The sequence below is a fragment of the Lathamus discolor genome, chromosome 11, assembly GCF_037157495.1.
Source record: "Lathamus discolor isolate bLatDis1 chromosome 11, bLatDis1.hap1, whole genome shotgun sequence".
In the NCBI taxonomy this organism is placed as follows: Eukaryota; Metazoa; Chordata; class Aves; order Psittaciformes; family Psittacidae; genus Lathamus; species Lathamus discolor.
In genome coordinates, this window is record NC_088894.1 from 13,046,318 (window position 1) to 13,061,257 (window position 14,940).

General features: G+C 48.8%; 1 protein-coding gene across 1 annotated transcript in view; it reads left to right on the forward strand.

Annotated features, from left to right (window-relative positions):
* Positions 1 to 3,720: 3,720 nt before the first annotated feature.
* TRPC4AP (transient receptor potential cation channel subfamily C member 4 associated protein) overlaps positions 3,721 to 14,940 on the forward strand; it is a 38,235-nt gene continuing 27,015 nt past the window's right edge. Inside the window, exon 1 of the mRNA XM_065691623.1 lies at positions 3,721 to 3,926. Coding sequence (XP_065547695.1) covers positions 3,798 to 3,926 — 129 coding nt within the window. The 5' untranslated portion in view covers positions 3,721 to 3,797. The remainder of the gene's footprint in view (positions 3,927 to 14,940) is intronic.

The following is a 14,940-nucleotide window of genomic DNA, read 5'->3' on the forward strand; positions in this document are numbered from 1 at the left end:
TCAGATGTGATTCAGATACTCAGCTGTTACTGCCTGTCTCAAAAGAATTAGTTGCCTGAATAGCAAGTTCAATAAGGCCAAGTGCAAGGTCCTGCCCCTGGGTCAGGGCAATCCCAGCACAAACACAGGCTGGGAGAGACTAGATGGAACAGCCCTGAAGAGAAGGACTTGGGGGTGTTGGGTGAGGAGAAACTCCCCATGACCCGGCTTCAGCATGCGCTTGAGTCCAGAACCCCCCCCTGTGTGCTGGGCTGCACCTCCAGAGCGTGAGCAGCAGCTCAGGGAGGGGATGAGATAATAGGCAGAAGCTCTTCCCTGTGAGGGTGCTGAGGCGCTGGCACAGGGTGCCCAGAGAAGCTGTGGCTGCCCCATCCCTGGCAGTGCTCAAGGCCAGGTTGGACACAGGGGCTTGGAGCAAGCTGCTCTAGTGGAAGGTGTCCGTGCCGTGGCAGGGGGTTGGAACTGGATGAGCTTTAAGGTCCCTTCCAATACAAACCAGGCTGGGATTCATTCCATTCTGTGATGATTCCATTGTGAGTTTGGTTTGAGGTTTTACAGACTTATTCAGAGTAGACACTTTGCTCTGTAGAGAGGAGCCTGAGCAGTTGCCTGTTATAAGAGGAAAAGCAGGGATCACAAGGTGTATCTTCAGCTTTGAGCCTTTAAGTCTCTTCTGTGATGTGCTCCACCTTTTATCTTTGGCCTCTTCAGGAACATGTGATTTACCTGAGAGATTGACGAGTTGATAAAACTTGTTGGGTTTGAGGTAGTTCCTGTCTATCAAGCTGAAGGATGCTGTGGGGCAAGGAGAGCACTGGCAACATAGCAAAGTTCTCGGTTCTTCCATGTCTAGAACCAGCATGGGTCAGTACTAACTGCCTGAAACCAGTTTAATAAATGTCCAGGTAGTGTCATCTGCAAACTGGGGTGGAGTGTGGACTAGCAGAGGTTTGGTTTGCCCTGCAGTGGAGCTGGCTTCCTTCTTACAGAATCTAACACACTCTTCCTATGACATTTCCCCATTTCCTTCCTCTTTCAAACTTCCCTTTGGGCCTCACTTGTGTAACTCCGCATCAGCCAGCTCAGTGGGTGAAGCTGGCCTCAGGGTGGACCAGCTGTATGCGTGGCATGCATAAGGGTGGGATGGAAGGTTTAGATTGAAGGCAGCTCTCCGTTTGGTGCCAGAGAAAGCTGAACATGTTCATAAGCTCTGCAGCAGGCAGTGAGAGAGCTCCCATGACCCTTCCTCTTATGGAAACTTATTTCTTAAGAGGTGAAATGCATGAAACCTCTTGGATTTCAGCTGACCTGGCAAATCCAAACCTTTGAATGTGATATTAGTGTCTTTTTGACAGATGTATGCAAGGATCCAACACTGGTGTTACAAAGGTTACACAGGTTTTCTTTTTAAAGAGAAGGAAAAAAAGTGGGGCAGAAAAGTGATGAACTTTCTTCAAGCCTGCTGGGAAGCGAGGAGTTGGAGCAGGCACAAACAAGCTACACTCAGTAGCAGAACCAAAGGGCCTCAGAAGGTCAGACCTATCCTTAGCACGGTTGGAGTTGAAAGAACTCATCTCTCCACAGTTACTGTCCTACTGTGAGTAATCAGATGGACCTTGGTTGGTGCTATGGGATGGGTGAGTCAGAATAACAGAAGACGGCCATAATTTTGGTTTGTTCCAGTATTTGGGAGCTACTACCATCTTGCTAAGACTTTCTTTTCACAAAAATGATTTTCTTAGGATCCTTAGTAAGCCTTTTCTTTAAATGGAAAACTGACTGTGTCACGTTAACAGAACGTAGAGGAGCTTTGTCAGGAACCCAGGATGAGAGGTGTGTTAAACGCAAACGGGTAATGGCAGCTTTGAATGGCTTCCAAATGAGGCAGGTCAGGGCTCAGGAGGTCCCACCTCCAGTGCATACTTGTGGCATCTGTCAGAGGCTGGAAGGAAACCACGGGCTTTGCTTGGGTGTAGAAAGATAGAAGACAGAACCCAAATTTAGCATGTACTGTTGATGCCATACTTAAAACTATGGTGCTGTTTTTCTCCGCCCTCAGCAGCCTGCAAAGCCCAAAACTTCAGGCTGGATTTTCTGAGGTATTTCAAAAGCAATTGTTGGGATGTGGAGAGGCTGTGGATTGGTGAAAGGTCAAACCAGCATCTTGTGAAATACTCTTTTAATGGAGCTAACAAAGGAAAAAGAAGTGAAAGTCAGACCTTTGTATGAATTGCTGGCAATGGCCAAAAAAACCCCATACCAAAAAACCCCCATACCAAAAAGCTGAATGGGGAAGGGGAAAGCATGACAGGAGAAGCCCTAGGAGAAGGGACTGCGAGCAGCCGTTTGAGGCAGCATGAGCAGGCAAGTGAACAGATTGCCATGTGTGCATTTCTTCAGCTGCACTGCTTAGTGGCTCTCTGTGAGCAGCAGTTTATCCAAACAGCAAGTCATCCATTAGCACATCTTGCTTTTTACCATTCAAACTGTGATCATCAGGCCCACGCATTATTCATGGTGGGGAGAAGGGCTGGAAGACGGGATGCTGTAAAACTTTCAAGTATATCACCTGAGAGCCATCGCAGCAGCACGGGCTAGAGGGTGCTCTAAAGCATCATGTTAATCCCTTGTGTCATTATTGACTTCTGTTGTCCCTTGTACAAAAAAGTGATAATAAAATGGGATATAAATCAAGGTCTGTGTTTTAAGTGATTTTTGGGTGCCCACATTGTATGTTCCCTGTTGTCTCACCAAGCACCAGAGCTGGGCTGGCAACAGCAGCCCTAAGCCTTTAGAACCAGCCAGCAGCAGTAAGGGAGCAGAGTGGCTGCTGGTGACCATTGTGTCTTTGGGACCATGATCACCTTTTGGGCCCCTGAGAGCTGCTGCCTGCATGTTAGTCAAGAACTTAGAGCGCAGACCTTACCCCCATGTGCTGGGTTGCACCCCTAGAGCACGAGCAACAGAGCAGGGAGAGGATCCTGCCCCTCTGCTGTGCTCTGGGGAGAGTCCCCCTGCAGCCCTGATCCAGCTCTGGGGCAGCAGCACAAGAGGGACATGGAGCTGCTGGAGCGAGGCCAGAGGAGGCCACGGAGCTGCTGCGAGGGCTGGAGCAGCTCTGCTCTGGAGCCAGGCTGAGAGAGCTGGGCTGGGGCAGCCTGGAGAAGAGAAGGCTCCTGAAGGGGAGACCTGAGAGCAGCTCCAGTGCCTAAAGGGGCTGCAGGGAACCTGGAGAGGGGCTTGGGACAAGGGCCTGTAGGGACAGGCCAAGGGGAATGGCTTGAACCTGCCTGAGGGGAGACTGAGCTGAGCTCTTAGGCAGAAGCTCTTCCCTGTGAGGGTGCTGAGGCGCTGGCACAGGGTGCCCAGAGAAGCTGTGGCTGCCCCATCCCTGGCAGTGCTCAAGGCCAGGTTGGACACAGGGGCTTGGAGCAAGCTGCTCCAGTGGAAGGGGTCCCTGCCCGTGGCAGGGGTTGGGACTGGAGGAGCTTTGAGGTCCTTTCCAACACAGACCGGGCCGGGATTCTGTGAGCGCGCTCCACAGTGTCTATTCCCCCGGCGCTGTGCTTCCCGCTGGGGTTTATTTCCCCCCCGGCGCCATTCACACCGCTCTGCTCCCCCCGTACTCCACTCCCCTTCGCGGCATCCCTGCGCCCTCATTGGACTACATTTCCCAGCATGCCCCGCAGCGCGCAGCGCTCTGCTGGGGCTGGGTCCCTGCTCCCGCCCCGTACAAAGCACCTCCCGGTGCGGGGGGGACGCTTCATGTTTGTGTGCGCCCGAGCACCGCGGCGGCCATGGCGGAGGCGGCGGGGGCCCCCAGGCCCGGGAGAGTCCGGCGCGGCGCCCGCGCGGCGCCCACCAACATACTGGAGCAGCTGCGGTACGGGCAGCTCAGCGGCTGCGGCCTGACGCGGGGGACGCAGGTACGGGGTGTGGGGGGGCGGCGGCACCTGGGCCTGGGGGGGGTCCGGAGCATGGCGGGGGCTCCGCTGTGGAGCATGGCGGGGGACTCCGGCGGGGCTGGCCGAGGCCTGGCGCACCCCTGCCCTCAGCACACCGCCTGCACGCGGCCGGCCTGGGGCAGGGCCTGCAGAGCCGCCTGCTCCGGCCCGCAAGGCCCCGCTCCGTCTGCGGTTCGGAGCGGGTGTTCGGCGGCCTCTCGGCGGGGCTGAGCCCCGGCCCGGCGCTGGAGCTGGAGCTCGGAGGCCGGAAGGAGCCCGGCGGGGCCTGCTGCCGAGCTTGCTTGAAGCCCAGCCTTGCCTGTGCTGCCCCGCCGCGGTCCTGGCCGAGTCCTCACCCTGCAGCCTGACGTGGTGGGGAGGAGGAGGATGCCCCTGTGCCTTCGTGCCCCTTATTCCCCCTTCCCATCTTTAGTCTCGCTATGCGAAAGGCTGTGGAGCAGGGCAGGCCTGTGCCATGCTGCGAGAGTGTCGGCCTCCCCTGTTGCTTTGGTTGGTGATAGAGGTTGTGGCTTCCCCCTGAAAAGCAGCTTTGCACAGAACCGTGATAACACTGCATCAGAATTAAGGTGTGTTTGATGAACAGAGGCAACCTGATGATACTAGAGCTCAGGAGGCGCTTTAGCTCTGAAATGGGGTAGGCTTTATGCTGGTGGTTTTCCATAAAACTGTTCCAGGCCTGTTTCAAATTTGTCATCTTTCCCAGCTGATGATGCTGGGGAATTACAAGAAATGAAAACTTGCTACCGAGGCTTGTGCTATCATGTGCTTGTGCTGGCTTTTTTAAGAAGCTGCTCATGGATAATGGAGTATTCATTTCGTTTTGTGAAGAGTAATCGGCATTTGTTTTACAGATTAATTGTGAAGTGGTGCAGGGACTTGGGAAGTGAAGTGTGGGATAAAGAACTTGCATTCGGGTGGTGATTTATTGAGCTGAAGTATCTTCAGAGAGTTGAAATGGCATTAAAAATGAGTTACCACTCTCTAAGTGCTTTTCACTAGTGCAGGCAACAGTATGTTCCTTGATTAACAAGGAGCGTGAGCAACTGCAAGGGGGAGACTTGGTCAGCATGAATGCCCACACCTCCTTCTGTAGCTGAGGAGGTGAAAGAGCTTTTAGCCACTCTTTTGTCCTCACTCTGCTGCTCGCTCTGATAGTTTGACTAAGGCTTAAGAGAAAGCAAACCATTTGCATGAATTTAAACCTGATGAAGTGTCCTTTGAAGGAAGTTACTTCAGTGGGGTTGTTCTGCAGAGCATGCAGACAGAGCAGCATGTTGTCTCACCAACTCAGCTCTCCACTTCTATGCTCTTTTGCACTCCCCTCACAGCAGCAGTAATTTAAGTCAGATAAACCTGTAGCAGTGTTGTGCACCAGCTTGATCTGTTAGGATGGTACCTCCACTCTTTAGTTTGCTTGAGAAATGCAGTGTGGTCCCCTGCTTTAGTTGGGAGGTTTATTAAATCTTGGGAAACACTGCCAAAGCAGTGACCAGGCTTTAACAGGAAGTGAGGAAACTTTTGGTTATCTCCTCCTCCTTCTCACGATTCCCAGGTTTAGGATGGGGTTTTCTTGTTGCAAGGGGTTGGTTTGTTTTACTTTATAGATTTCAGTATCAATGTGCTGCTCTCAAAGACTTCAAGCTTGGACACTGAGGGCTCCCAGGGCTTCATAAATGCTGTTTTCAAATCACTTAAACTAAGAGGGAATGACAAGAACTCCCTGAATGATTTTGAGTTTAGTATATTACATGTCTCTGTACTTCTGCCTCGAAGCAGTTTTTTGTTTGTAGGTGATCTAAATATAAAACATTTTAATGTAACTTTTAAAGAAGTAGGAGGCTGTTTTGGGTGCTTATCTTTATTAAGTTCTATTTTTGATCAGAATGTTCACAGTTTTCCTGCAGTTGGCTCCTCAGCAGCAGTATTGTTGTTTGTGCTTCAGTTTATCAACTCGCTTGCTTCTGAAAAGCATGAGAACAGATCAGGTTTCCAAGCTGCTGCGTTGGGGTTTAGAGCAAGTTGGGAGAATGTCCTTCGGCCTCTGTCTTCCTGTTCTTTGTGAGGAAGTTCTGGGACATACGCTGCATGGACTGCATACACTGCTGGTATTCCAAGAGGAGAAGAAAGCATTTTCAGGCTGTTAATTCAGAGAGATTAGGAAGCATGGTTCCTTGCAGGGGTGCCTGCCAGCTGGGTAGTGTTTTCCCACAATGTTCATATAATAGAACGGTTTGTGTTGGAAGGGACCTTAAAGCTCATCCAGTTTCAATCCCCTGCCACGGGCACAGACACCTTCCACTAGAGCAGCTTGCTCCAAGCCCCATGTGGTGACTGTATTTCAGCATCTGATCTCTGGGGGACAGTCAGAATCATTCTGTGGCCAGCAGTGGCATTTGTTCTTAAGCAAGACTTTGTGTACTATTTTTAGGTGAACTCAAGATCAATTTTTGTGTGAGGAAAACCGAGGCTTATCTCTGAATGGGTGAGGTTTGTTGTTGGCAGGCCTGCATCTGAAAGTCCCATCAGTCTGATCATACAGGGACATAATAGTATTTTTGACAGTGACAGCCACCTGAATATCTGGCAGTTTTGAGGCCAGCTAAGTCTCCAAAATCTGGATCCTTGTGTGTTACTGCTGTACTCGCCTATCAGGAGCCAGAGCTTTCTTGCTGGTTGGTCTTTTTGCTCTGTTGTTAATAATAAGGAGGTTGATGGATAAGGCAGATTTCAGCAGATATTGCCCTTGCCTGTTCATAGAGGCATTTGAGCCCAGTTGCTTCCCTGAGTACAAGCCTCAATCAGTGATACCAGATTGCAAAACTTTGTGTCAGGGTTTGCCCTGAGTCCAGAGCAAGTGAAAGGAGCTTTTCAGATACTGGTAAACTAGAACAGACCAACTTTCCAGAAGTGACACACATTATCTGACAAGGAAAAACACTGCCTGGGACCTGGCTGGTTTGAGTCCCTGTGCTGGCACAGCAGTGCTGTCTGCGCACAGGCACTGTAAATAAGACCTGATGGGGTTTATGCTGTGGTTCCTTGAAGGCAACAGAACGTTTTGGCTCGGCTGATCAAGCTCAAATCCCGTTGCAAGACAGCACATACTTCATCTGCTGCAAGCCAACTGTGGAAAGCATGTGTATAACATGAAACCAGAAGATATTTAGGTGCAGCTTTGTGAGTCGCTATAGACAGAGCAGTATAATAATGGGCTAACCAGTGATCTGTTGGCAAATCAGTGTGCTGCTGGTGCAAGCCCAAGAGCACATCGTCAGTGCTGCTCTCAGGATTGCCAAGGCTTAGCTGAAACAATCAGAATGGAATCCATCTTTCCAGCTGTGTTTCATCCCTAGGAATAGATGCTTCCCCTACCAAGATAGCCTCTATGCACTCTGAAAAACATCTTGTGGAAGGAAAACATCTGCCTCAGACATGCAGATTTTCAGCTCCCACCGCTAGAGGTTGGCTGTCTGGAGTAGATTCCTAACTCTAAGGAAATGTTTTGGCTTCTAATCAGTTTTGTTCCCTCACACCACTGCCACCAAAACAGCATTCGGGTGAATATAATCCACTTGAGTAGTTTTAATTGTTTGTGTCTTAGCAGGCTTATACTCCTCACTAGAGGACAGCTATGGAGTATTGAAAACCCTGACATGCTTTTTATGTAACAGGGACCAGAGCTCTGTCATCCATAAGAAACACTCAGAAATAGTTGAACTTCACTGGTCTTACTTTGTTGTATAAGTGGGCAGAAGACTGTTGTAGATGTGATTCTCTGTTGTGGCAGGGGGTTGGAACTGGATGAGCTTTAAGATCCCTTCCACCCCAAACCATTTCATGATTGTATGATATTCCTTGCCCTTTTGCTTTTTCTAGATATCCCTGTGGATTTTGCTTTTGTTCAAAATGAATTAAAGAAGAGACATAGGCAGTTCCAAGCAAAAAGTAATCCCTGTGAAGTTAATATAATTTACATATTCATTGAAGTATTATTTTCTGAGAGTAAGATCATCAAAGCAAGCATTAGTAGCTGTTCCTACTATCTGGTGGATTTTGTAGTGGGTTTTAAGAGCTGCTGGTGTTAAAGATCTGCATTGGAGCTGTTCCACTCTTAGAAGCACTGTGGGGTTTTGGATTCTCAAGCCCTTTTCTTTGTCTTGGTATTTGAGCTCTTCTTCCAGGGATGGGAAGTATAGCAGTAGTCCGGGAGTTGTGGGGATGGTTAGACCTGGCTAGAAGCCACAGCAAGTTGTAGGCTAAGACACCATGCTCCTGGGTTCACGCCTGGCTTTTGGGTTGGCAGGAGAAAGGGTAGTGGCTCCATCCAGGCTTGTGGAGGGTGGAGAAGCATTAGTTTGGGGAAACTGAATCCACGCTTTGAAGAACCTAGGAGCTGGAGAGGGGCTGGAGGTGGGTGCTCTTATTAAGCTGGGGGAAGTCAGCGTCTCACGCCTAGAGTTTCTTTGTATGAATGAAATTGGGATCTCTGACATGCCGTATGGCCACAAGTTGCTTCTGGATATGCTGTTGTGTTAAACTGAGAACTTGTGTTGGGGGGGTGTGGGGGGTACGTCATTTACCTTGGTTGAAGGTTTTCTGTGAGAAGCTGTGTGAGGAAAGGGACAGCTTCACCAGGCTGATGCGTGTTTGTTAGCGACTGAAAAGGGAACTGTGATCAAGAGCTGGGCTGGCAGGGCACTCCCCTAACCCTGAATACTCATTCTCCTGGCAGTGTGTCAGAGATGGCTTCCTCAGTTATTTCTGAATATTTAATTGCACGAATGCTGGTTGCCTGGGTTTTAAAGGTACAGCCTAAAAGGTTGGAAGGAAAGGATATGAAAATGATACAGAACCCCTGTGCTTGCATCTGTTTCTTGATAATCTCATGCTTCTTTTTCCTTCTAAACATTCAGAACATTTGAATATATACTTCCATGAGAATGGAAATTCTGGGGTTTTTTTATAGCATTTCCATTCTTAACTTACTGTACAATAGGGACTGTAGTGACAGGACAAGGGGTAATGGGTTAAAACTTAAACAGGAGAGGTTTAGATTGGGTATAAGGAGGAAGTTCTTTACTGTCGGGGTGGTGAGGCACTGGAATGGGTTGCCCAAGGAGGTTGTGAATGCTCCGTCCTTGGCAGTGTTCAAGGCCGGGTTGGACAGAGGTAACACGATTTAGTGTAAGATACCCCTGCCCATGGCAGGGGGATTGGAACTGGATGATCATAAGGCCCTTTCCAACCCTAACTATTCTATGATGGCAACAAAAACAGCTGAATTAAGTAGGATGACAGCAGATGTGTCATAGCTGTGAAGTCTATCGCAGCACGAATCCTTCAGTGCTGTAAAGGGTGACTGGGCACCTGAATCACTATTATTTTGCTTTTGAAAGATGACAGAAACCAGGCTCCTGTAGTGAGTGTTCAGCAAGACAGGGAAATGTTTGAAGGGTAAATGTGAACTAGAGACACAGTTTTGTTAGAAAACTGCTTACTCTGGAGAGCAAAGGGGAGTTTTAGCTCATGGTGTTTCTCCTGCTGTCATGTGCTTATGGGCCTCCAGTTCGTCAGCAACTATGGGAAGACTTGAAGATGTGTCACTGACCACAGCTTGGAAAAGTGATGGAGACAAGGTTGGGAAAATAAGAGGTTTACTTTGTAGCATAATGAAAATCCTTACAATGCAGGAACACAGATGGAAAAGCAAATCCTCACTGGAAGGGGAAGAGATTTTGAAGCAATCATAACTACAGGAGGTCTCAGGTTGGTTGCAAATATTTAGTGCTGCTCATAATGCAGTTCTGACCCTGTGCAGGGGCACAAAGCAGCCAGGAGGATGAGCTCCTTCTGTTGGAGAAGCTGTGCCTGGAGAATAGTGGTCATGGGCAGGAACATCAGCAACAAATCCCATAGGAAAGTGAGGGGGGAGAGAGGAAGGGGGAACTAAGCTGATCCAGGGATGGATTTAGTTAGATATTAACATATAACTCAGAATACCTCAACGAAGATTTAAGTATTATAATTAGTTATATTAGACTGTTATGCTAATGGATACTGGGGTGTTTTGAAAGGATTTATATCACAGGAGGGTTAGAAATTTAAAAGAAATACTTAGATTTGCATGTAGTTCAGCCTTTCTTATACTTTCTTGAAAGATTATTCACAAAAGTTAGTTACTTAAACTCTATAGTAGGGAACTATTCCTAGGGTGGTTACCAGTCTTTGGAGTCATCTCCTGGGAAATCCTGGACTCCAGTCCTTTGGGACACTTTAAGCTCAATGTAAGCTGCCAGTATGCACTTCAGCCCAGACACCCCCTGTGTGCTCGGTTGCAATCCCAGAGGTTGAGGGAGGGGATCCTGCTGCTCTGCTGTGCTCTGGGGAGAATCCCCCTGCAGCCCTGATCCAGCTCTGGGGCAGCAGCACAAGAGGGATGTGGAGCTGTTGGAGCAAGGCCAGAGGAGGCCATGGAGATGCTGCGAGGGCTGGAGCAGCTCTGCTCTGGAGCCAGGCTGAGAGAGCTGGGCTGGGGCAGCCTGGAGAAGAGAAGGCTCCTGAAGGGGAGACCTGAGAGCAGCTCCAGTGCCTAAAGGGGCTGCAGGGAACCTGGAGAGGGGCTTGAGACAAGGGCCTGTAGGGACAGGCCAAGGGGAATGGCTTGAACCTGCCTGAGGGGAGACTGAGCTGAGCTCTTAGGCAGAAGCTCTTCCCTGTGAGGGTCCTGAGGCGCTGGCACAGGGTGCCCAGAGAAGCTGTGGCTGCCCCATCCCTGGCAGTGCTCAAGGCCAGGTTGGACACAGGGGCTTGGAGCAAGCTGCTCCAGTGGAAGGGGTCCCTGCCTGTGGCAGGGGTTGGGACTGCATGAGATTTAAGGTCCCTTCAACCTCAAACCAGCCTGGGATTACAGAGGAGCCACTCCGTCTGCTCCACTTGCTGTCATGGCAGGGCTCGATGACACGTTTTTAACTCTGTACTTAAATCCTCCAGGAAGTCTTTGATTGCCCTTGCAGCAGATCCACAGTGCTGTGGCTTCAGCAGCACAGCTGGAGCCAGCCAGGATGGGACTAGTCAGGTACCTGATCCGCTGGCTGGTGAACAGCATTCAGTGAACTGCTGGTGTGAAACTGGCATTAATCAGACCAGTTTAGCTGGTGACATAGCTTTGGAGCTCTGTTCTGGGCTTGAACTGGTGTGTGCTGCCTTGTTTCAGAGGCCTGCCTGGAAGGTCTGCTTCTGGAGTGCCACAGGATGCTGTTCCCCAGGTTTCTCAGTTTGTGATTCAAGACTTGGATGTGTTACTGCAAACTTCTGAGAAATGACTCTGTGGAGCTTGGTGTTTGTACTAGTTTGGTTGCTGCACTGGGGTGTAGAGAAGTTCTGACGATAGTCCTTTTGTTTTCCCAGTAATTGGTACTTACTCTGTCATCTCCTAATGCCAGGAATGTGTGATGGTTCCTAACCCCAGCAACCACTGGTTAGATTGGCCTCTGTCTTTAACTGATGTCATTTCCAGCTGGGCTTTTGCAACCTTCCTTTCTTGCTAGAGAGTGTCTGACTTTTCAAGCTTTGTATGCAAGATTTTAGCTATTTTATGCAGAGTTATTCAGTGAATGAAGAAAATGTGTGAGAAATCAGTGCTGAACTGAAGAATTCCAGTGGGAAAGGGGGCCCCCAAACACCCAGAGCAAATTTTGATGACTGTTCAATAATGTCTGCCCAAAAAGAGCAAGAGGGAAACCCACTTAGCATCTAGTGAACTGTTTTCATTTATATGTGTCCTGGGTTCAGCAGTAGCAGTCATTTTTCTCCTTCTTAGTAGCTAGTGCAGTGCTATGTTTTGAATTTTTTGGCCTGGGAACAGTGCTGATAACACCGATGTTTTCAGTTGCTGCTCAAATGTTTGGTCTGGCCAAGGACTTTGTGAGCCTCATGCTCTGCAAGGGAGGAGGGAAAGCTGGGATGAAGCAGAGACAGGACACCTGACCGAAACTGACCAAAGAGGTATCCATAGCACAGCACGGCATGCCCAGGATGTAACCGAGAGTTACCCACAAGGGCTGGGACTGCAGGGTGGGACAAGGTATCGGTCGGTGCTCAGCTGGGGGGAGTGGGGCGAGTTATTGGTCGGCTGGTGCTGAGGTGTTGTATTCTTTCCTCTTGTTATTTCCTTTATCATTATTATTATTGGTGGTAGCAGCAGTGATTTGTGTTACACCTTAGTTGCTGGGCTGTTCTTATCTCAGCCTGTGGGAGTTGCATTCTTTTCGATTCTCCTCTCCATCCTTCTGGGAGTAGAGGGAGGGAAAGAAGGGGGGGAGTGAGTGGACAAGCTGTGTGATTGGGTTTAAACCACAACAATATGCTATTCCAGAAATCGGGAGATAGTTTTTAACCAAAATGGTTGTAAAGACAGCTCCATACAATCCAGTTGAATTTTAATCCTTCCACACAATCTAAAATCTTTGCATTGGCAGATACCACCCTGCCATAATGCAAATACTCAGAGCTGGGCTAGCCTCATAAATGCTGAACAGGGACCACAAGCTGGAGCTTGCAAGGAAACCAAAGGCATGTATTAAATAAGAGAAAGAAAACTTTGTTTTGCAAGCAGTTAAAGGAAGATGAGAGCAAGGAAACATTTTCTTCATCTGGCAGAATTTCAGTTCTGAAAGTTTCCTGCAGATCAGCCCAAGTGGCTGCCTTGGAGTCCAGCACAGGGAGGGAAAGACCTACTGGTACAGGGATGGGAATGGAGATGGATCCTGCCCAAACCAAGAAGCCTACATGTGATTAACAAATGCAGTATTAAACCCAGGGCAAGCTTTTAACACTGGTAAAGAGCTTTTGGCTGTTTCTGAGAGCACTTGGATGCTGAATTCTCCATTGTGCTACTGGAAGCAGAGATTGCAGCCCATGCACGTCATCTTTGCCTGTGGTATCTTGCACATCAGTTGGATTCTTTCCCTGGCATTTTGCTGCACATTCTTTGTACTTTACCCAGCAATGAATCCAGTTTCTGCTGCTTGTGGGGCTATGTGCTTCTGCCACACCTGAAATGGGCGGTGCTGGAGCTCCTCTTCATCTCTGTGCTGGGTGTTACAGGGAGAGATGGAAATTTGTGACCTCAAAGGAGCTGACCCATTGCCCGCAGGACAAACAGTGAGAAGCCCTTTGATTTCTGGGTTTGTCCTGCCTCTGAATGGCCTCCTCAGAAGGAACTGTGTCATTCTCCAGTAGTGATCGCTTTCATTCAGAAGTCAAAGCAGGGAAGAGTCAAAAACTGGAGAGTTTATGTCCTAGGTTTGCTTGTGCTGCTTCAGTCAGCTGCTGTGGCAAGAAAACCTGATACTTCAAGAGCCTTGAAGTTCTCATCAGGGAAAGAACCTTAGCTATCTGGGAAGCTTAGAGGAAGGGTAGCATCTAACCCATAGCATCTAACATTGCCAATTTGAGGTTACATGTGCTTGCCCCAGTTTTCTGGTCTTCCTGTATGGTGTCTAGCAAGCAAAGAAAAGGGGTAAATGCTCATTCAGAAACTCAAGTTTGTTTGCATATAATTGTCTAATACAGAATGCAGTGACCTTTTAGAATGGTACACAGAGGTGTATCTGAGGAGGATGTCTTTGACTGAAACAATAAGAAGAAAGCTTTCCTGGCTGTTAACTATTAACAGTGAACATCTAGGGAGGCTGAAGTGAAACAATGCAAGTTAGAAGCGTGACAGCAGGTTGAAGGAAGAGATCCTGCCCTTCTACTCTGCTCTCGTGAGACCCCACTTGCAGCTCTGTGTGTAGTTCTGGTGTCCTCAACATAAAAAGGACATGGAGCTGTTGGAGCAAGTCCAGAGGAGGCCATGAGGGTGATCAGGGACTGGAGCACCTCCCGTATGGAAACAGGCTGAGAACATTGGGGCTGTTCAGCCTGGAGAAGAGAAGCTGCATGGAGACCTCAGAGCAGCTTCCAGTGTCTGAAGGGGGCTACAAGGATGCTGGAGAGGGACCCTTCATCAGGGACTGTAGTGATAGGACAAGGGGTGATGGGTTTGAACTGGAACAGGGGAAGTTCAGGTTGGAGATAAGGAAGAAATTCTCTACTGTGAGGTGCTGAGGCACTGGTACAGAGTGCCCAGAGAAGTGGTAAATGCTCCATCCCTAGCAGTGCTCAAGGCCAGGTTGTACAGAGCCTTGTTACATGGCAGGGGTTGGAACTTGATGATCCTAAGGTCCTTTCCAACCCAAACCATTCTACGAAGTTAGCCACAGAAAGGCTGGGAGTGAGTTACCCAGAATGAGAGCAGCTTAAGAGATTTAGGCCTGGAGTAAAAGAAGCTCCACAACTGTTGCATTGAGATGCGGTCTGGCTGACCTGAGGATTGCAGTTTCCTTTGGGTTTGTTTGTTATTTGGTGGGCATATAAAAATTATGTCACACCAGCCAGAAATCCTGCTCTAACTCTTGTTGCCTGTCTGAGCTTTCTGTACAAGGGCAAGCCCTCTTCTGGGGTTGGCCTAGTTACCTCTGAGGTACTGTTGAGGAAGGGAGTTAAGTGCGGGTCAGCATTGACTGCATGGTGAACTTTAATGAAGAGCTCCTCCTTCACAGCATCTGCTGGCAGTAGTTGCAGCAGGAAGTGGTCACGTTTTCAAGCAGCTTTTGTGAGTTCTAAGCCGAGTATTAGTTTTGTGCTGCTATTATTTTTTTTTCTTGCTACGTTTAAAACATAGTGGTGAACATTTATTTTTTTATATATATTCTGGGGAGAAGAGGGGAAATTGGAGAAAGTTTGCACAAATGTAGTAGCAAATATGGAGGGGTGGTTGCAGGCTGCTTCTCAGAGGGTAATGCCAGTGTTGTCCTGCTGATTTGGTTGTTGGTCTTTGTTTATAACCAGACCACAGAGGAAGCTTTTACTGGACCTTTGGTATGTTCTTTTGGAGCCTGCTTGTAAATCTTCATGTTTTGGGTCATTGCTA